This window comes from Leptopilina boulardi, unplaced genomic scaffold (genome assembly GCF_019393585.1).
Source record: "Leptopilina boulardi isolate dan_hultmark-lab unplaced genomic scaffold, ZJU_Lbou_2.1 LbouV2_408, whole genome shotgun sequence".
In the NCBI taxonomy this organism is placed as follows: domain Eukaryota; kingdom Metazoa; phylum Arthropoda; class Insecta; order Hymenoptera; family Figitidae; genus Leptopilina; species Leptopilina boulardi.
Genome location: NW_026137983.1, coordinates 1,111,359 through 1,134,899, shown reverse-complemented (window position 1 = coordinate 1,134,899; position 23,541 = coordinate 1,111,359). Strand labels below are relative to the sequence as shown.

General features: G+C 27.3%; 3 protein-coding genes and 1 long non-coding RNA gene across 4 annotated transcripts in view; 3 read left to right on the top strand and 1 right to left on the bottom strand.

Annotated features, from left to right (window-relative positions):
* The window catches only part of LOC127289366 (uncharacterized), a 51,111-nt gene extending 30,875 nt beyond the window's left edge, over positions 1 to 20,236 (bottom strand). Inside the window, exons 1-2 of the long non-coding RNA XR_007844155.1 lie at positions 19,985 to 20,236; positions 18,649 to 18,738 (exon numbers count right to left, since the gene is read on the bottom strand). This is a non-coding gene — a long non-coding RNA (uncharacterized LOC127289366). The remainder of the gene's footprint in view (positions 1 to 18,648; positions 18,739 to 19,984) is intronic.
* The window catches only part of LOC127289356 (28S ribosomal protein S31, mitochondrial), a 271,935-nt gene that overhangs the window by 142,527 nt on the left and 105,867 nt on the right, over positions 1 to 23,541 (top strand). The window lies entirely within an intron of this gene.
* On the top strand, positions 2,716 to 4,281 carry LOC127289363 (charged multivesicular body protein 6). Its single transcript, XM_051317257.1, has 4 exons — positions 2,716 to 2,918; positions 2,995 to 3,104; positions 3,334 to 3,740; positions 3,814 to 4,281. Exons 1-4 carry the CDS (start codon positions 2,853 to 2,855, stop codon positions 3,870 to 3,872), a joined length of 642 nt encoding a protein of 213 aa, XP_051173214.1. The 5' UTR covers positions 2,716 to 2,852; the 3' UTR covers positions 3,873 to 4,281.
* Positions 18,235 to 23,541, top strand: part of LOC127289365 (uncharacterized) — a 47,357-nt gene continuing 42,050 nt past the window's right edge. Inside the window, exon 1 of the mRNA XM_051317259.1 lies at positions 18,235 to 18,508. The gene's annotated coding sequence lies outside the window, so the exon portion shown is untranslated. The remainder of the gene's footprint in view (positions 18,509 to 23,541) is intronic.

Here is a 23,541-nt window from a genome sequence, read left to right as displayed (position 1 = left end):
GACGGTCACATCTTGGAAAGGGTAAAATTCTGAAATTTTACCCCTTCTCTCACTTTCTCCCACCTAGGTCCTCAACGTCCGTGCCTCAGATATACTCGAATGCTTAAATTTTTCGTAACCTTGAGAAAATTGTTATTTCATTGTACTTTTCATTTCATTATAATTATACTTATTTGTTCACATAATTAGTTCAATAAAGTATAGTTACCTAGTCTAATATTTAAATTTACCATTTTCACAAAGAAAACGAAAAATTTTTATTTTCTACCCAAATGAGAAGTGCGAAAAAAATGAGAAAATTGCTAATTCAGTGAACTTTTCATTTTATTATAATTATACTTATTTGTTCAGAAAAGTTGTTAAAAGAAGTATAGTAACCTAATACAATATATCAATTTACTATTTTCACAAAGAAAGTTACAAATTTTTATTTTCTATTCAAATGAGAACTGCGAAAAAACTGTTCAAAATCTAAAAAAATCATACCCATTTTTTCGCAGTTCTCATTTGAATAGAAAATAAAAATTTGTAACTTTCTTTGTGAAAATGGTAAATTGATATATTGTATTAGGTTACTATACTTCTTTTAACAACTTTTCTGAACAAATAAGTATAATTATAATAAAATGAAAAGTACACTGAATTAGCAATTTTCTCATTTTTTTCGCACTTCTCATTTGGGTAGAAAATAAAAATTTGTCGTTTTCTTTGTGAAAATGGTAAATTTATATATTAGACTAGGTAACTATACTTTATTGAACTAATTATGTGAACAAATAAGTATAATTATAATGAAATAAAAAGTACACTGAAATATGAATTTTTTCAAGGTTACGAAAAATTTAGGCATTCGAGTATATCTGAGGCACGGACGTTGAGGACCTAGGTGGGAGAAAGTGAGAGAAGGGGTAAAATTTCAGAATTTTACCCTTTCCAAGATGTGACCGTCCAATGGCTCAACATTCTTCTCCCACCTAGGCGCTCAACGTCCGTGCCTCAGATATACTCAAATGGTTTTTTTTTCGAAACCTTCAAAAAATTGCTAATTCAGTGCACTTTTCATTTCATTATAATTGTACTTATTTTTTCATATAATTAGTTAAATAAAGTATAGTAACCAACTTTAATACATTAATTTACCATTTTCATAAAGAAAACGACAAATTTTTATTTTCTACTCAAATGAGAACTGCGAAAAAATGTGCATGGTTTGTTTACATTTCATGTTTGTTTACATTTCACATGTTGGACTTGCCCTTAATGTGTACTGTCTACTGGAGCGAATGTGTCACGCGGCGCGTATTCTTTAAAAATTGTATAACTTTTTTATTTTTTAATAAATTTTGTTGAAATTTTCCAAAAAACTTCCTTGAATACCGAGGAACAACTTTCTCACTGGAAGTTTGATCAATTCAAAACTTCACCACAGACTTTTCCTCATCGAAAGTAAGAAAAATATATTACTGACAGGTCATTGTTTACAATAAAAAATAATTAAACAATAAATAATTTTTAAAGTTTTTATGATTTTTTTGGTTTCAGCAGACTCAAATGAACTTGTATAAAAAATTGCAAGTTAATTCATTAACATTTGACTTCAAAACAACGATTAATGTTTAAAAATTTAATTAAATTTGAAAAAAAAATTTTTGGTGTTTTTAATTTTAAATTTAATTAATATTGGTTCTACAAAAAAAAGTATTAAGGAAAAAAGTTGTGTTTTTTTATTCCCTACAAGATAGTGTTTTCAAAAAATTAAAATTTTGAATTTTAATTTTTCACTATTTTTGATGCGTCGAAATACCATAAGGGCGATGTTTCGAACGCTAATCGAGTTATTTGATTGACCTCCTCAATTGTACTTATCTGCATGAGTGTATTCTTGATTAAATTTCAAACAATTTGAGTGATCTTAAGCCCCTCTAAGTGAAAAATTCGCTAAGTTATAGAGATTCAAAATTAGAAGTGCCAAAAACCTAATTTAGAGAAAAACGAGTTTGAAATTAAAATCTACCATTAGTTCTTATATTAATTAAATATAAGAATATTAGTTGTTTTAATTATAATGAAGTCATCATGAACGCATAATTTAACGTGCGGAACGCTTTGTAGTTTGTTTTTCAGCAATAAAAAAAAAAGAAAATCAAAAATCTGAACCACTTTTAGAAAATTGCGATTATCTCCTAAAATAAAATTGACAAAGTGGTCCCTTTTCATGCGGACGTAAACAAATATTTCGCTGGGTTAGTGGAAAAAAAGGATACGTCCGTTTGATTTAACTATGACGTGTCCTTTTTTCCCAATAACCCAGCGATTTAAATTATGAAAAGAATTTGAATATAATAATATTCTTAATAAAACACAATGTTCAATGTTGTAAGTAGACATACTGAATCTCCTATTATTATTAATGCGATAAATGTCATACAAAAAAAGTTAAACTATATTTCATATAATTATAAAAAAATTTTAAGTAATAATATGAAAACAAACTTGTCAAAATATTCACATGTTATGTAGAACCAAGGTAGAACGCTAATATCACAGTGTCGCTAGTAATGCCAGTTTGTTGACGCACTTTTATTGTCTCCAGATTCTGTTGGTAACTGCCTCGTGTGGTAAGTATATAGATATTGATAGTTGGTAACTTAATAGAAAGCGGATGCATTAATATCAACAGCTATTTACATCGGAGTAATTTTCGTAAGTTATACTGTAACTTGCTGTATCTATAAAAATGGCGTCTGTGCCTTCTTTTATCAGGTGTTGCTGCTGTCAAAATAATTTTTAATTGTACGTTTTTGTCAATTAACTATTGTAATTAGACAGTTGTATTAAATTTTTCGTAAAAAATGGGAATATTCTTTTCAAAAAAGAAGAATGTGAGTCGTGTCACAGAACAGGACAAAGCTGTTTTAGTAAGTTCTTTCATACTACTGTGTTTCTAACCTCAAAAATGAATTATCATTCAATAATTTTATAATCATTTTTTAGCAATTGAAACAAACGAGAGATAAGATAAAACAATATCAAAAAAGAATTGAACAAAGTATTGAAAAAGAAAGGCAAATTGCTAAAAAATTAATCGAAAAAGGACAAAAAGAGTGAGTATTTTTTTTAAATAAATTAATTAGAAATATATAACTAATATCAAAAAACTGTCATATTATAAACAATTAATTGATTTTTCAATTAAAAAAAAAATAAAATAAACAATAATTTTACTACATAAGAAACAAAGACCAATAATAATTATTTACTAATAATATATTTGCATTATTAAGAAAAGAAAATTGATCTTTATTTATAATTAATATAATATTATTTTTTTAGTCGAGCATTATTGTTATTACGAAAAAAGAAATTTCAAGAACAAATTCTCTCTAAAACTGATAGCCAATTGGATAATTTAGAAAGATTGGCACACGATTTGGAATTTGCTCAAGTTGAAATCAAAGTAATCGATGGATTAAAAGTGGGAAATACAGCGCTCAAAAAATTGAATGATGTTTTGTCTATCGAAGATATTGAGAAAGTTATGGATGAGACACGAGAAGGTGTTGAAAAACAAAATGAAATAAATGAAGTTCTCATGGGAACATTGACTGATGAAGACGAAGCTGAAGCTGAAGCTGAACTTGACGCATTATTGGCACTGGATTCACAGGAAACAATTCCTGAAGTACCTCAAGAAATACAATTACCAAATGTACCTGAAGAATTGCCAACGAAAGAAAAAGGTATTTTCAACTTAAAAATTCTATTAATTTTCAAAATTTTTAAATATTAATTTTTCATTAACAATTTTTATAGAGTCTGCCAAAAAGAAGAAGGAAGAAAAAATTGAAGAACCAATTGCTCTCGAGGCATAAAAGATTTGTACATAGACACAAGCTTTTGCAGTTTGTATATAAATGTGTACAGTTTACAATAATCTTCGCTATTCATTCTACTTGAGTTTGTAGATTTTTTAAAAAGTCATGATTTTTATAAACTGATATACATTTAACTTTAATGAGAATAAAAAAAAAGTATAGGAAATTTGATTCGAATTTTCAGTATATCTTAAAAAGTTGAATGTCAACCAAAGTGTTATATATGTGCTGAAAAACTGAACTGTGTGATATTTTACTTACTGACATTTATTACTGTATAAAATAAAATAACAAATGTTAAAAGTTTTATACAATGTTTCGCTGAGAATTTTTAGAATTTATTAGAAATTTTTTTTCATCTGTCTGTATGTACGTAAATAGATATATATTCTTTTCTTGCAACTGAGATTAAAATTTCTTTTGCTTTATACCTTAATATATTTTCTTCTTATTTATTTAGTTTTTAATTTGCCAAAAAAATAAAATTATTATTAATCACGAGAATTATCAAAATGCATTGTAATGATTAAATTTAAATAAACTATACAATTGAGCTGTCGGATCAAAGAAGGGCACATAATCCATTTGAATTACATTAGTTATGTGCCCTTCTTTGATCCGGCAGCTCAATTTATGTATTATTATTTTATAAACTTTTGTGCATTATATTATTGATTTTAATTCGATTTAATATTTTCTTTAACTGTATTATAATATTTATAAAAAAATTCATTTACAATCGGGTAATTAGAAAATTTTTTTCTAAACAAAAAATTAATTTTATTTACAAAATGTTGACAAAACATGTTTTTTTGTTAAGCTAAAAAATATTTTTTCACAAAATTATAACATTTTTAATGTTCTAAATCGAAATTGTCGTTTATTTAAAATTTAAGAAAACAATTTTTTATGAAACATAAATTTTTGAATATGTAATTTGAAAATCTCAGTTTTTTAATTTTAATAATGTACTTTTTGAAAAAAAAAATTCTTTTTAAATAGAATCACGCACACGTTTTTGAGTAATTTCCTTATCAAATAAAAAATTTTGTTCTCGTTTTTCGTAATTAAAACGAAAAAAATCATCTTAAATTTATTTGAAAAACATAACAGTTTTTGGAGATAAATATATTCATGTGAAATGAATTTTATCTTATATATGTGTTTTACTTAAAACTAAGCTTTTAATTTTGTGAGATTTTGTAATTTTGAAAATTCATTGACGAAACAGACAAATAAAGAAGAATTTCACAAGATTGAGCCTTTGTCTTGCAAATGTAATAGGCGTCGTTAAGGTTTTTGCGTTGTCTTTTCACCGATGTTAAATAATGTTTATGGAAAGCCTGCCAAGAATCACAATGGAATCAACAAGTGTTTTTACATAAGTTAATAAGATAAAGAATTGAATTAATTATACATTTAATAGAAATTTAAATTCGTTTACAATAATGTACATTATTGTGATTCATCAATATTCTTATCGTATTCCTAAAAGATAAAGAGGAACGTTACTCGTGATGGTATGATATGTTTTTTTTAAACATATTTGGTCATATTTTATACAAAGATGTGACAAAAAACACGAATTATATTTGAAAGTAGTCTATACTGGAAGTGGTCCAGTGATACTTTGCTCATAACTCACTTGTACCGATCACTACGACTTGGAAGCAATATGTGGCGCGTGAATATTCAAGTGTTTCACTATTTTTTTGTATTTTCTTTTTTTGAACAAATTACCTCATTGACATTAAAATTATAATTAATAATTTTCATTTTTCAAATTAGCAATTCACAGAATTTCTTTTCATACGATTTTTTACAAAACAAACTTTTTAGCTACCGAATTTTTGTTTGGCAAAATTTTTATTTTATAGTCATATAATTTACAAGGTCGGTGAAATTCACATCGATTACGATCCTAGAAAATTTTAAAACCAAGATACTGCATTAAAACAACAAAAAACTTCAAAAAAACATTAAAAATAAAAAAAAATTAGGTTCAACCCCAATTCCATTCGAAAAATACCCTTAGTATAATCTACTACATTGACATTCTTCTAAAAAAAAAAAAATTCATTACACACAAATTTGTTACAAAATGTAGCACAAACTACACCAAAAAGTGTAGAAAATTTTGACAGCCAAATACGAGTAGAGGAAGACCCCTATTATAACCATTAAAACTCTTTTCGTAAAAAAGAAATTTTCAAAAAAATTCAATTTTTCTTAGGCAGACTATTTTATTGCAATTTCTTGCGTAAAATACACCTAAAAAAATAGGAAAAAATTGACAGCCAGATCCGAGTAGAGGAAGACCACTTTTATGACATTTAAAGCGTTTTTCGTAAAAAAGAAATTTAAAAAAAAATTCAATTTTTCTTAGGCAGACTATTTTATTGCAATTTCTTGCACAAAATACACCCAAAAGTGTAGAAAAAAATTGACAGCCCGATCCGAGTAGAGGAACACCAATTTTATGACCTTTAAAGCGTTTTTCGTAAAAGAGAAATTTTCAAAAAAATTCAATTTTTCTTAGGCAGACTATTTTATTGCAATTTCTTGCACAAAATACACCCAAAAGAGTAGAAAAAAATTGACTGGCAGATCCGAGTAGAGGAAGACACCTATTTTGACTTTTAATGCGTTTTTCGTACAAGAGAAATTTTCAAAAAAATTCAATTTTTCGTAGGCAGACTATTTTATTGCAATTTCTTGCACAAAATACACCTAAAAGTGTAGGAAAAAATTGACAGCCCGATCCGAGTAGAGGAACACCAATTTTATGACCAATAAAGCGATTTTCGTCAAAAAAAAATTTTCAAAAAAATTCAGTTTTTCTTAGGCAAACTATTTTATTGCAATTTCTTGCACAAAATACACCCAAAAGTGTAGAAAAAAATTGACAGCCATATCCGAGTAGAGGAAGACATCTATTTTGACCTTTAAAGCGTTTTTCGTACAAGAGAAATTTTCAAAAAAATTCAATTTTTTTTAGGCAGACTATTTTATTGCAATTTCTTGCACGAAATACACCCAAAAGTGTAGAAATAAATTGACAGCCAGATCCGAGTAGAGGAAGACCACTTTTATGACCTTTAAAGCGTTTTTCTTAAAAAAAAATTTTCAAAAAAATTCAATTTTTCTTAGGCAGACTATTTTATTGCAATTTCTTGCACAAAATACACCCAAAAGTGTAGAAAAAAATTGACAGCCCGATCCGAGTAGAGGAACACCAATTTTATGACCTTTAAAGCGTTTTTCGTAAAAGAGAAATTTTCAAAAAAATTCAATTTTTCTTAGGCAGACTATTTTATTGCAATTTCTTGCACAAAATACACCCAAAAGAGTAGAAAAAAATTGACTGGCAGATCCGAGTAGAGGAAGACACCTATTTTGACTTTTAATGCGTTTTTCGTACAAGAGAAATTTTCAAAAAAATTCAATTTTTCGTAGGCAGACTATTTTATTGCAATTTCTTGCACAAAATACACCTAAAAGTGTAGGAAAAAATTGACAGCCCGATCCGAGTAGAGGAACACCAATTTTATGACCAATAAAGCGATTTTCGTCAAAAAAAAATTTTCAAAAAAATTCAGTTTTTCTTAGGCAAACTATTTTATTGCAATTTCTTGCACAAAATACACCCAAAAGTGTAGAAAAAAATTGACAGCCATATCCGAGTAGAGGAAGACATCTATTTTGACCTTTAAAGCGTTTTTCGTACAAGAGAAATTTTCAAAAAAATTCAATTTTTTTTAGGCAGACTATTTTATTGCAATTTCTTGCACGAAATACACCCAAAAGTGTAGAAATAAATTGACAGCCAGATCCGAGTAGAGGAAGACCACTTTTATGACCTTTAAAGCGTTTTTCTTAAAAAAAAATTTTCAAAAAAATTCAATTTTTCTTAGGCAGACTATTTTATTGCAATTTCTTGCACAAAATACACCCAAAAGTGTAGAAAAAAATTGACAGCCCGATCCGAGTAGAGGAACACCAATTTTATGACCTTTAAAGCGTTTTTCGTAAAAGAGAAATTTTCAAAAAAATTCAATTTTTCTTAGGCAGACTATTTTATTGCAATTTCTTGCACAAAATACACCCAAAAGTGTAGAAAAAAATTGACAGGCATATCCGAGTAGAGGAAGACACCTATTTTGACTTTTAATGCGTTTTTCGTCAAAAAAAAATTTTCAAAAAAATTCCATTTTTTTTTAGGCAGACTATTTTATTGCAATTTCTTGCACAAAATACACCCAAAAGAGTAGAAAAAAATTGACTGGCAGATCCGAGTAGAGGAAGACACCTATTTTGACTTTTAATGCGTTTTTCGTACAAGAGAAATTTTCAAAAAAATTCAATTTTTCGTAGGCAGACTATTTTATTGCAATTTCTTGCACAAAATACACCTAAAAGTGTAGGAAAAAATTGACAGCCCGATCCGAGTAGAGGAACACCAATTTTATGACCAATAAAGCGATTTTCGTCAAAAAAAAATTTTCAAAAAAATTCAGTTTTTCTTAGGCAAACTATTTTATTGCAATTTCTTGCACAAAATACACCCAAAAGTGTAGAAAAAAATTGACAGCCATATCCGAGTAGAGGAAGACATCTATTTTGACCTTTAAAGCGTTTTTCGTACAAGAGAAATTTTCAAAAAAATTCAATTTTTTTTAGGCAGACTATTTTATTGCAATTTCTTGCACGAAATACACCCAAAAGTGTAGAAATAAATTGACAGCCAGATCCGAGTAGAGGAAGACCACTTTTATGACCTTTAAAGCGTTTTTCGTAAAAGAGAAATTTTCAAAAAAATTCAATTTTTCTTAGGCAGACTATTTTACTGCAATTTCTTGCACAAAATACACCTAAAAGTGTAGGAAAAAATTGACAGCCCGATCCGAGTAGAGGAACACCAATTTTATGACCAATAAAGCGATTTTCGTCAAAAAAAAATTTTCAAAAAAATTCAGTTTTTCTTAGGCAAACTATTTTATTGCAATTTCTTGCACAAAATACACCCAAAAGTGTAGAAAAAAATTGACAGCCATATCCGAGTAGAGGAAGACATCTATTTTGACCTTTAAAGCGTTTTTCGTACAAGAGAAATTTTCAAAAAAATTCAATTTTTTTTAGGCAGACTATTTTATTGCAATTTCTTGCACGAAATACACCCAAAAGTGTAGAAATAAATTGACAGCCAGATCCGAGTAGAGGAAGACCACTTTTATGACCTTTAAAGCGTTTTTCGTAAAAGAGAAATTTTCAAAAAAATTCAATTTTTCTTAGGCAGACTATTTTACTGCAATTTCTTGCACAAAATACACCCAAAAGTGTAGAAAAAAATTGACAGCCATATCCGAGTAGAGGAAGACATCTATTTTGACCTTTAAAGCGTTTTTCGTACAAGAGAAATTTTCAAAAAAATTCAATTTTTTTTAGGCAGACTATTTTATTGCAATTTCTTGCACAAAATACACCCAAAAGTGTAGAAATAAATTGACAGCCAGATCCGAGTAGAGGAAGACCACTTTTATGACCTTTAAAGCGTTTTTCGTAAAAGAGAAATTTTCAAAAAAATTCAATTTTTCTTAGGCAGACTATTTTACTGCAATTTCTTGCACAAAATACACCCAAAAGTGTAGAAAAAAATTGACAGCCATATCCGAGTAGAGGAAGACATCTATTTTGACCTTTAAAGCGTTTTTCGTACAAGAGAAATTTTCAAAAAAATTCAATTTTTTTTAGGCAGACTATTTTATTGCAATTTCTTGCACAAAATACACCCAAAAGTGTAGAAATAAATTGACAGCCAGATCCGAGTAGAGGAAGACCACTTTTATGACCTTTAAAGCGTTTTTCGTAAAAGAGAAATTTTCAAAAAAATTCAATTTTTCTTAGGCAGACTATTTTACTGCAATTTCTTGCACAAAATACACCCAAAAGTGTAGAAAAAAATTGACAGCCATATCCGAGTAGAGGAAGACATCTATTTTGACCTTTAAAGCGTTTTTCGTACAAGAGAAATTTTCAAAAAAATTCAATTTTTTTTAGGCAGACTATTTTATTGCAATTTCTTGCACAAAATACACCCAAAAGTGTAGAAATAAATTGACAGCCAGATCCGAGTAGAGGAAGACCACTTTTATGACCTTTAAAGCGTTTTTCGTAAAAGAGAAATTTTCAAAAAAATTTAATTTTTCTTAGGCAGACTATTTTACTGCAATTTCTTGCACAAAATACACCTAAAAGTGTAGGAAAAAATTGACAGCCCGATCCGAGTAGAGGAACACCAATTTTATGACCAATAAAGCGATTTTCGTCAAAAAAAAATTTTCAAAAAAATTCAGTTTTTCTTAGGCAGACTATTTTATTGCAATTTCTTGCACAAAATACACCCAAAAGTGTAGAAATAAATTGACAGCCAGATCCGAGTAGAGGAAGACCACTTTTATGACCTTTAAAGCGTTTTTCGTACAAGAGAAATTTTCAAAAAAATTCAATTTTTTTTAGGCAGACTATTTTATTGCAATTTCTTGCACAAAATACACCCAAAAGTGTAGAAATAAATTGACAGCCAGATCCGAGTTGAGGAAGACCACTTTTATGACCTTTAAAGCGTTTTTCGTAAAAGAGAAATTTTCAAAAAAATTCAATTTTTCTTAGGCAGACTATTTTATTGCAATTTCTTGCACAAAATACACCCAAAAGTGTAGAAAAAAATTGACAGGCAGATCCGAGTAGAGGAAGACACCTATTTTGACTTTTAATGCGTTTTTCGTCAAAAAAATTTTTTTTAAAAAATTCAATTTTTCGTAGGCAGACTATTTTATTGCAATTTCTTGCACAAAATACACCCAAAAGTGTAGAAAAAAATTGACAGCCATATCCGAGTAGAGGAAGACATCTATTTTGACCTTTAAAGCGTTTTTCGTACAAGAGAAATTTTCAAAAAAATTCAATTTTTTTTAGGCAGACTATTTTATTGCAATTTCTTGCACAAAATACACCCAAAAGTGTAGAAATAAATTGACAGCCAGATCCGAGTAGAGGAAGACCACTTTTATGACCTTTAAAGCGTTTTTCGTAAAAGAGAAATTTTCAAAAAAATTCAATTTTTCTTAGGCAGACTATTTTATTGCAATTTCTTGCACAAAATACACCCAAAAGTGTAGAAAAAAATTGACAGGCAGATCCGAGTAGAGGAAGACACCTATTTTGACTTTTAATGCGTTTTTCGTCAAAAAAAAATTTTCAAAAAAATTCCATTTTTTTTTAGGCAGACTATTTTATTGCAATTTCTTGCACAAAATACACCCAAAAGTGTAGAAAAAAATTGACAGGCAGATCCGAGTAGAGGAAGACACCTATTTTGACTTTTAATGCGTTTTTCGTCAAAAAAATTTTTTTTAAAAAATTCAATTTTTCGTAGGCAGACTATTTTATTGCAATTTCTTGCACAAAATACACCCAAAAGTGTAGAAAAAAATTGACAGCCATATCCGAGTAGAGGAAGACATCTATTTTGACCTTTAAAGCGTTTTTCGTACAAGAGAAATTTTCAAAAAAATTCAATTTTTTTTAGGCAGACTATTTTATTGCAATTTCTTGCACAAAATACACCCAAAAGTGTAGAAATAAATTGACAGCCAGATCCGAGTAGAGGAAGACCACTTTTATGACCTTTAAAGCGTTTTTCGTAAAAGAGAAATTTTCAAAAAAATTCAATTTTTCTTAGGCAGACTATTTTATTGCAATTTCTTGCACAAAATACACCCAAAAGTGTAGAAAAAAATTGACAGGCAGATCCGAGTAGAGGAAGACACCTATTTTGACTTTTAATGCGTTTTTCGTCAAAAAAAAATTTTCAAAAAAATTCCATTTTTTTTTAGGCAGACTATTTTATTGCAATTTCTTGCACAAAATACACCCTAAAGTGTAGAAAAAAATTGACAGGCAGATCCGAGTAGAGGAAGACACCTATTTTGACTTTTAATGCGTTTTTCGTCAAAAAAAAATTTTCAAAAAAATTCCATTTTTTTTTAGGCAGACTATTTTATTGCAATTTCTTGCACAAAATACACCCAAAAGTGTAGAAAAAAATTGACAGGCAGATCCGAGTAGAGGAAGACACCTATTTTGACTTTTAATGCGTTTTTCGTCAAAAAAATTTTTTTTAAAAAATTCAATTTTTCGTAGGCAGACTATTTTATTGCAATTTCTTGCACAAAATACACCCAAAAGTGTAGAAAAAAATTGACAGCCATATCCGAGTAGAGGAAGACATCTATTTTGACCTTTAAAGCGTTTTTCGTACAAGAGAAATTTTCAAAAAAATTCAATTTTTCTTAGGCAGACTATTTTATTGCAATTTCTTGCACAAAATACACCCAAAAGTGTAGAAAAAAATTGACAGGCAGATCCGAGTAGAGGAAGACACCTATTTTGACTTTTAATGCGTTTTTCGTCAAAAAAAAATTTTCAAAAAAATTCCATTTTTTTTTAGGCAGACTATTTTATTGCAATTTCTTGCACAAAATACACCCAAAAGTGTAGAAAAAAATTGACAGGCAGATCCGAGTAGAGGAAGACACCTATTTTGACTTTTAATGCGTTTTTCGTCAAAAAAATTTTTTTTAAAAAATTCAATTTTTCGTAGGCAGACTATTTTACTGCAATTTCTTGCACAAAATACACCCAAAAGTGTAGAAAAAAATTGACAGCCATATCCGAGTAGAGGAAGACATCTATTTTGACCTTTAAAGCGTTTTTCGTACAAGAGAAATTTTCAAAAAAATTCAATTTTTTTTAGGCAGACTATTTTATTGCAATTTCTTGCACAAAATACACCCAAAAGTGTAGAAATAAATTGACAGCCAGATCCGAGTAGAGGAAGACCACTTTTATGACCTTTAAAGCGTTTTTCGTAAAAGAGAAATTTTCAAAAAAATTCAATTTTTCTTAGGCAGACTATTTTACTGCAATTTCTTGCACAAAATACACCCAAAAGTGTAGAAAAAAATTGACAGCCAGATCCCAGTAGAATAAGAAAATTGACTTTATGCAGTATCTTGGTGTTTAAATTTTTGATGATTGTAATCGATGTGAACTTCACGGACCTAATTTACATGACTTTTTGTTTAAGAGAATTTTAATTTAACAGAATTCTCATGCAATCGAATTTCATGTGATTCAAAGTTTTAAATTACAGAAATTTTAATTTACCGAATTTTAAGTTGTCCGAAATGACAAATGACCGAACAAACAGTCGAAAGAAAGATTTTGGCGTAATTGTTCAAATTGAGCATTCACGATTTTCATGATGAATTCTTATTGGTCAATTTTAAAAAGTGCGCCGAAATCATTTTGTTAATTGTTTGTTCGGCCATTTGTAATTTCGGACAAATGAAAATTCAGCGTCTTTAAATATCTACCAATTAAAAATTCAGACAAATTAAAATTTTTTGTCATTTAAAAATTCGAATCACATAAAATTAGTTTAAGTGAAAATTCTGTTTAATTAAAATTTTTTTTAAATAAAAAGTTATGTATTTGTCAATAATATTTTAAATATATTTTTAATGTAATATATATTTAAAATTCAACACAAAGTTATTCTTTCTATAATTTTTTCCAAAATTCTAATACATATTGTTTATAAAACATATAAGTTATTATCGGAATCCATCTTAATACTCTATTTCCCGCTTTAATGTAAATTATTTAGAAATTTACCCGCATCACATTTAATTTGGAGGTCACTTTACAATCTTTATTTTTATATAAATTAGAAACATCTGGTAAAGGCTTTTATTTATTAAATTTATTAATATTTTATTCTCGAATGTACTTTCATACTATATTTTTTAACAAAGCAAATACAAATTCAAAATTTTTAATTAAAATTTTAAACAAATTTAAAATGTACGCAAAACAAAATTTGTTTTTTTCATTCCTTTTTTTTATTTTTCGAAATAAAAAGTTTTTTGGTCAAATCTTTACTTAACTCATAGAAAAGCAAATTAAAGTGGATTTTATTTCGAAAAATAAAAAAAATAAAAAAAAAGTTTGGTTAAACAAAATATATATATACAAATAGGATTATCGGGCTCACTCAAAAACTTATTACAAAATTTTCTTATTATTTTCATGTAGGTATTTAAAAATAAAAAAAAAGTAAAAAAAATTGTGTCCAAATTTAAAAAAAATTAATTTGTTTATTAAAAATCGTCATTTTTAATAAACAAAGTGAATTCTTTTTGAACATATTTTGAAAGTCGATGAAAAACTGAAAATTTTTTATATTTTGGCCATAATTCCTACATTTAATAATTTTAGAGTTAGATGTCATTGAAATTAGGTCTATTTTTAAAGAACTCGAAAATACTATATTTTTAAAAATTGATAACTCAAAAATTTGAGCTTTTATAAAAAAAATACGTTAATCTTTTTTTTATAAAGATTTAGTGTAATAAATTTATTATTTATAGTAAAAATAAATTACATGTTTTTTTCTGTTTCAGTAATAACAGTACTGATACTTAAATGATGCCTTAGATAAGTAATTATTACCCCTGAAATATTTAAAATTCTTTTCAGAATCTGTTTTAAACAAAAGATTATTATAATTTGCGTAATTTTATGCGACACAGAATCGTAATTGTACTGATGAGGTCAAAGAACTGCATCATAGACAATGAAAATTAGTGAAAAAAAGTGTCTTATTTATACTGAGAAAAATAATAGTTTCTTGTTAACAAAATAATTTTCTTTGCGGCACTTATTGTTGAGCCAACAAAAAAAAAAATATATATATATATATTGAGAGAGAGAGAGAGAGAGAGAGAGAGAGAGAGGGGGGGGGGGAGTATAAGCAGGAGTAGTCGGACACTGAAAGATAAGATCACATATTTGATATTCCATTTATTCAATTCAATTACTTATTATTTAATTGAACTAAATACGATTTATTTGGTTCTAATAAATGCGATTTAAATAATTCAAGTTATTTGAATCAAATACATATTTTTTTGATCCAAATAAAAAATATTTAAACCAATTAAATATTTTTCAAATAATTTGAAATATTTGAATCAAATACATTTTTTTCTGTGTATCCACGTTTACCCTAGGTTGTTATAAAGAAAAAATGAATAACAAAATATATATATACTAACAAAAACATTTCCTTTGTCCTAACAAAAAATATCAATAAGGTTTTTTTATTCACTTAAAAAAGTTTTGTTATCCCACTTCAATCGATTTTGTTAACATTTTTTTCGGTCTATACCTTATAAAAACATTATTTGGTTAAAGTAACGAATTACCGAGACGGTACCAATTATGTATAGTCAAGTTGCTATATAGTAATGTAATAACCTGATATATGGCCTTTAAATTATTAATATCTTTATGGATATAAAAAAATAATACATTAATATTTTATATATTTTCAGTAGTCTATGAGCGTCAGAATTGAATTTTTTCATATGACTTAATTTTTTTTTATTTTTTGGTACTCTGCGAAAAAGAGCTGCATGATTTTATTAAAATTTTTTTTACCAATCTGTTATAATAATTTTATACATTTTTTTTTATAATAATTTTTTTCGAAATCTTTGTACTTTTTGTTTTAAAAAATGTATAAATTTTAATGTTTTTTTTTCTTATTTCTTAATTGACTTTAGGAGCGTTTGACAAAGATCACGCAATGAAAAAATAATATTCTAACTTTTCGGGAATTTTTACTTAAAATTAGTAATTTAGTGTGATATTTGAATTTAACGATTCTATAAAAGGAAATATGATAACATTTTAGGTTATGTTGTGACATATTGAAATCTTGTAATCAAGGTAAACAGAAAAGAAGAAAGTTTTTCACAAAGATAATTCATGACAATTATTGTGTTGGTATTTCAAGTGAATAATACTTATGGTATATTTTTCACTAAGTTTTCAACGTATTTTTAAGTTATATAACACTCTCTTCTGTCAAATAAGGTTGAGTAATGACAGAAACATATTAGTGACACAACAAATTGTTTTCTGAAACTGTCGTCAGTGAAGGTGGATTTTCATGAGACGAAAAAATCGCAGGGACGATTAGCATCACTCTGATTCTGTCGCAGCGATAATAAAATTTTTTTTTATTTTTAAATTACAATTGAACTCATTTACGATTAAGAAATCCAACTTCACAGCGACACTCGCTTATTTCGCTTTTTACGCTTGTCGTACACAAGATAATTTTAGTTTATTGAATTGAGTGTATCATATAAAACAAAATGATATGAAATAAAGAAAAAACGTGCAAAATAAGTCAAATTCAAGTGATTTGAAAAATACTTTTTTTGTTAAATTCGTATATTTTAGAGTCTTCAAACGTAAATTATGCATTGTTTACAATTTCACGATTTTTTTACGTATAGGGACTTTTGTGAAATTTGCATACAGATACATTGGTTTCCGCATGCCAAGGTTAAAGGCCAACGCAGAATAGAAACGTAATCGTAATCGTATAAACGCAACCGGAATAATGAGTTAGAGAAGGACAAACAATATGTCTATCCTTCTCTAACTCATTCCTCCGAATGCGTTTGCGATTACGATTCCGATTACGTTTCTATTCTGCTTAGGCCTTTATGTGGGGTTGGTAAACAAAAAACAAACTGTCAAACTAGTGTCAGCCTCGACCTACTAAAATCCGTAAAGGCTTAAGCACAACTGCTTCGCGAACGTGAAATTCGTTCGCGAATGCCGTTCGCGAACGAATCGAACATAACCTTATTTAATGCATTTTTCAATTAATTGAGGTTATGTTCGATTCGTTCGCGAACGAATTTCACGTTCGCGAACCTATTGTGCGTTGGCCTTAAAGGAAAATTTTCATGAGGCGAAAAATTCGTGGCGACAAAAAACCAAATAAGCAACTGTCGCTATTGGGAACGGTGGTCTAGTAACAATCTAGTAACTTTGACCCATTCTCTCCCTCTATTTTGTTGTTTCTACTCTTTCTAACCTATTAATTGAAGAGAGACAAAGAAATAAAATGGAGGGAGAGAATGGGTCCCCACCAGATGGCGTATTGCAGTTTAGCCGATCACAATAAAACTGGATTTTTCAGCTGTTTATAGTGACAGCTATTGACTGTTTATTTTTTGCTGTGGTTAAATTATCAAATTTTCAATTAAAAATTAAGAAATAAAATTTCATTTTATCACTGTGACAAGATACGGCCACAATTCATAGGCTCAGCTATACTTAAGTAGAGTCGTCATGGTAACGTAAGAGAAAGAGAAATAAAGAATTTTTTTATTTCACACACTCTTATGGAGCGGTCACACCTCGCCTGCAGGAGCAGTTGCCAATGGCAACCATGTAAGAGTAAGAGAGATGGAAAATCTTCTATCTCTCTTACTCTCACACGGTTGCCATGGGCAACTGCTTCTGCAGCCGAGGTGTGACCGCTCCATTATACGTTACCATTACGACTTTGTGGCCGTACCCTAATCATCGTTGCCATTTTTTCATGGTGGCGCTTCCTCTCTGCTGAACCTGCCGATAAAATCCGATTTTGTCCATTGACAAAATAAATAGTTAAAAAAAATATATCCCACACAGTACCCAAAATTCCCTGAAACTTGACAGAACCTCACAATCATTGACGAGGTTAGGAAACTTCAGTGGCAAGGTTCATACAAGTTTGTATCGATTTTTAAATGTCCACATGAAAAGAATATTTACACGAATCTTTGAGGGAATATTATACTATATAAATATTCACGTGCAATGTTCAGTCAATGTTGTATCAATATTGACAGTACATTTTCGCCTATAGTTATAAAAATTTCTTTATAATAAGTATAGGTAGAATTGATTGAACATTGCACGTGAATATTTATAGGGTAATATTCCCTCAAAGTTTCGTGTAAATATTCTTTTCATGTGGACATTTAAACATCGACACAAACTTGTATGAACCTTGCCACTGAAGTTTCCTAATCTCGCCGTGTGAGGTTCTGTCAAGTTTCAAGGAATTTTGGGTATTGGGTGCTATGTGGGATATATAATATTTATAATTGTGAGAAATTTATATATTTTTGTAAGATAAAATCATTATATAGTTATAATACATATAAAAAGAAAAACTTCTCTGTAATATAAAGTTTTTGCATAGAGCTTATTATCGGGACGTTCACGTCAATGGTCAAACATTAGATTCTATAGCGTTATTTTTGTCGCTATTAATGATTCATACTGTACGTCGTATCAGAGGTGTATTCCCTTGACTACGTCATACTGACTCAAGCTAAGTAGTAAGAACCTGTGTGTGCCAGTGCGGTTTGTACAGTTTGAAATTGTCTATAGCTTCAGTCGCGCATTACCCGCCGTTGGTGTCGCGCACGCTGAGCGTGTTGCAAAAAAAAAAGTGATAGTCGCTGTATTTTTAACTTTTTTCTAAATAAAATAAATAAAAGAAAAAAGGACATATAGACAACGATTTTCAGTGTAAATAGAAAAACCGCTCAAAGTTGATTTCCATTTTGGAGAAATTGTCAAATCAATTTTTCTAAATAGTCAAACTCTTCTAATATATATATATATATATATATATATATTACTCAGTCCAGGTAAATTTTTTGTTTATCTTATTTAAAAAAAAAAAAAAATTTTCTCATTTTTAAAAAAATTGTTTTATAAAAAAAAATTTTTGTTTTAATGTCTTTATCGTTGATTAATTTTTTTTTTCTCACAAAGAGGCACTTTTTACCTATTGATCTCGATATTGAACCGGTAATGTTGACACGCCTGAGTAATGATGCGCGGAATTATATCCTCTCTGTACCACTTGTCTGTATAGCTGGAAAACACGTTTTAAGAAAATTGTTTAATACTTTTCTGTATTTACATATGCAATTGCGAGAAATATTCAATCGAGATGAATGAAAAATTATAGGAATCGTGTATGAAATTTAATTTTCTTTTCTTCATCACTTGTCATTTAAGATGACATTTGTGAAAACTTGTTTTTCATCAATCCATTTCACTGAATTCATATATATATATATATATATATATATATATATATATGTATGTATATACTGCGGTTTGAAACTTTATTTTTTTTTAAGAGCAATTCATTTAAATAAAATACGTGCTCCAAATAACAACTAAATCAGATTTAACTGATACATGCATAAAATATATATATATATATGTATACATATATAAAACGGATATTATAAGTGCATGCTCCAAAAACATAAACTAATTCTTTTCCACTAATTTCCAGTTGAGAAAATATTGATAAAATAAAAAATCATTTTTGACGGTGTCACGTGTTACAAAACGATATTTCTCACGTGTGTTATACAATTTATAAATTTTTTTTTTAAACAAGTTCTATTTACCAGTTTTTGTGATTAATAATATATAACCATTATGTGTAAAATAATATATTATTTTTAAATTTTCATAATATAAAGAAAAAAAAAATTGCGCCTTTTTAAATATTAATTATGAAATTGTACGCATAAAAGACGCAAATATTGATTTTTATTCTTACTAAAATGAGATTAAAAAGTTGTCTTCAACCGGTGGAAATGTTGATAACAATTCTTGATAGAATAAATTTTTTTTTTCTTTTTTTTTTCCAAGATACTTACAATATTTGGTGCGTATTTCCATATGTACTTTGAAAATGTAAACAACGTTATCTACCTTGTACAGAGAATTGCATTAATTGTATTTTAAATAAGTATGGATTATTAATTTATTATTCACACACATGTTTCAATGAAGTGAATAATTTCGATTCTCGTTTTAATATATAATTACAAAATATATGTATATATATATAACACTAAGTCTGTTTAATTTTTTCTTTTTTATTATATTAGTTCAAAATAAAAATATTTTATATATTTTTTTGTTTGGATAAATAAATTTAGTATTCTTTAAAAAAAAATAAATAAATAAAAATTCTTGGAAAATTTTATTTGAATTTCATTATTATTGTGTATTTAAATATAACTTAATATTTAAAGCAGGATATGGAAAATTCTTTTGATGTTGTTAATATGATTATTAAATAAAAATTTCGTTACGTTTATTATGCAGTTTTCATACTGCAAAAAAAAAACATGTCCATGGCCTTATAGTCCTGTCTCTTCAGATCTCTCAAGGTGAACGACCGATCACAAACTGACTTTAGACACGGATGAAAAGAATACTATATACACATGTTGAGGTAGTTAAGTGTTCAATTGAAATTCAATCCAATGTTATTTTTATCATGTGAAAAAAATTTAACAATACACTTTTAATTATACTTTAAACTAAATTCAATTTAATCTAATTATAGGAATGAACAATTTACACCCATTAAAAGAGAATCATATTCTCTTATCTTTATAACCATTTTCTGAAAGACAATTTAAAAATCATATTAAAAAAAAAAAAATACGTAAATTAAAAAATAATTTCATCAATTTTTTTTTCCGTATTTGATTTTTCTTAAATAGTATGAAAATTGATAATCTAATATTTTTTCAAATTGGCTAAATATCAAAAATAGAGAATATTTTTATCCTCTGTATTAATTTTACAGCAATGATTCACAATAAAAGTTACTTGCCTTGAAAGTATCAAATTCTTGTTCCAATAGTTTTGAATTGTTTGTATATTTGTCTCTTTGAATGAAAGAGCAATGATTCACAATATAGTTATAGTTATTTTCAGAATATCAAATATTGTATATATATAGTTGTATACTGTAAATATTTTTGCAAAAACACATTTTTTTCAATAGTTATTTTTATATAAAATAAACATTTAGAAAATAGTATATAATATTTTCCCGCCTTATTCCAGTAATTTAGTAGTTATTTTGAATAACCAAATTAATTATTATTATTTATGAGACAAAAGTTTTGATGAACAAAATTTTTTTTGTAACTTCTTTAAGTACGAATTTTATTATAAAATATTGTTTTAAAAAATGTAAAAAGTAGTTTTTTTAATTTAATAGTTGTTTAATTTACATTAACATCATAATTTTTAATAATTTGTAGATTGAAAAAAAATATTTCATTCATTTGAACGTTCAAAACTTTTGGCTCTTTATTATTTTATTTCTTATACTAATTATTGTCATTATGTATGATTTCACAATAAAAATATATATTTCTAGTTTCATTTATATGAAGAGACAAACAAATTTTTCTAATTAGCAGCTTAAAAAAATTCAAACTCATGAAACAATAATTTCAATGAGAAATAAAGTCAAAAGAAAAAACATAAGAATTCAAAGATTAAAAATTTACAATTGTAGTTTTAAGATAACAAAAAATTTTGTCTTGTTTCCCAGACGTCATTATAAAAACTGGAATGTCAACTATAACTTTAGGCAAACATGAAATAAATTTTTATTTGGCATTAATTTCACAAAACCACCTGTTAGTAATGATAAATAGAAGTGTTTGAGTCGTGATCCATTGTAAGATGAACATTCACAAAATACGTGATACATATATATAAAAGAATCACCCCTAACAGAGTTTTATGAATGAATCAAATAAATTTAATCTCATATACTCGGTGTATATAATTTATTCTCTAAAACTAATTCTTTAGGCAATTAATTTTAATTACATTGTATATATATATATATATATATATATATATATATATAAATTTCCTAATACTACCAATAGATAAAATATTATTACAATTATATTGTACCTCCTATGATAACCATTAAAATTTTATTTGATTATCATAATAATTAGAATTGTTTGTTTCCTATTTAATTTTTCATATTATTAATGTCAAAATCATTGAATTACGATTTATCTTCATTAAAAATCACTTTGTTTCATCATATCGGTGTGATAATTAACTGATTTTTTAATTAGTTAAAAATCTATTTTTTCATCCGCTATTCAATATCACACTTTGGAGCTAATGTTTTTCATAAATTTCTTGATAGCTAGTTACAATCAATTTAGAAAATTAAAAGCTTTTGTAAAGTAATTAAAATATATTAAAAAAATAGTCTTGTAGATAATTCTGGGCATTTCCATGAAAAAGAGGATATTCTGTCCGTGTGTCGCGATGCCTAAAATTGTCTGTAACTTTTTTTTAAATTATTATAAAATAATATTTTTTTTCGATGCAAAAAAATAAGAAAATAGAAACGTGTTTAACGGGTTTTTTGATTTTATAAAAAAATTGAAAAAAGATACAGCCCTTCTATTAATAATCCTCCTGCTGCATTAGACAAAAATCAGTTAGGTTTCATATACAAATGGAAATTTTTTTTTTTTAAGAAAACAACAGATTTTTAACTTTCTTGTGTCGTTATCTTCCTGCTGTTCAGAATTTAATTACAAATTTTCTTTATTGTAATAATATTTTATGCTTCTTCCTTGTAAATCCTAAATTGATTGCTTAATCAATATTTAATAAATATCGTTATACTTTATTTTTCATGTATACAAAATCTTCTGTCAGTCATTTTTAATCACCCTGCTGTACAAAATTAATAAATTATGATTTATTTATACAATCTTTTTTCTTTCTTCACAACGATATGATTCTTCATTGATTGTGTAATCAAAATGAATTTTTGTTAATTTGCAATTAGATAAAAGTATAAAGATTTTTTTTTGCTGCGCATCTAAATCAAAAATAGTTGTACCTTTTTTCAAAAATTTCAAAACCAATTAAATCGATGATCGGAATAATCAATTTCTCTGCATTAATTATTATTATTTTCTATATTATTACACTTCGATTAAAATTGTATAATGTGATTTTAGTTGAGAGGAAGATCGAATTGCATGTTTACCTTATAAATAAACTTGATGAGAATTAGTACATCGCAATGCAGGTTGTTACCGACATCGAATGCTTTCATCTATACAAATCAAGAATCATGAAAGCAATGTTACTTTTATCCTGATCCTTTAACTGTAAATAAACTGATTAGTAAAAGAATTTTTTTATTTTTTTTAAATTCCTCTTTCATGCTGAATACTGATTCTAATCATCATGAGAATTTCTCGTGACGAATGTCATTCAATGAAAATAAAAGAAAAACTTTAGAACAAAATCTTTCATGATTTCATAATCAGATTTCTCACCCTAGAATAATTTTTGATTAAGGTCACATGTATTTTCATATAAATATGACACTCTTTTCTCATTGTTTTTGTTTCTACATCACGTATGAAAAGAGAAAAAAAAAATTCTTAAGCAATTCACGTTCAAGACTTCTGACAGCAAAAAAAAAAAAAAAGAAAAAAAGGATTTAAAAACAGCAAGTCAGTTCCATATTCTTTGTCAGGCACCTTTTTTTTCTCCCTATATTCAATAAAATCAATTTTCCAATTCATGATGCTTACAAAATCACAAACATATTTTATGTTAGTTTGTGTAATGATCAGTTACAGTGTTGCCCATGTATTATTAAAACAGTTTTCGATTGCAAGAAGCGTAATATAAAAAAAAAAGTCAAGGTCAGTTTTATTACCTGAATAAATGTCGACAAAAAAAAAAAAAAAACTGCTGAGATGTTATATATTGGAACATAAACTTGTATAAATCATGCAGAAATCAAAAATAAAGAAAAAAAAAAACGATGCAAAATATTTTATTCTGA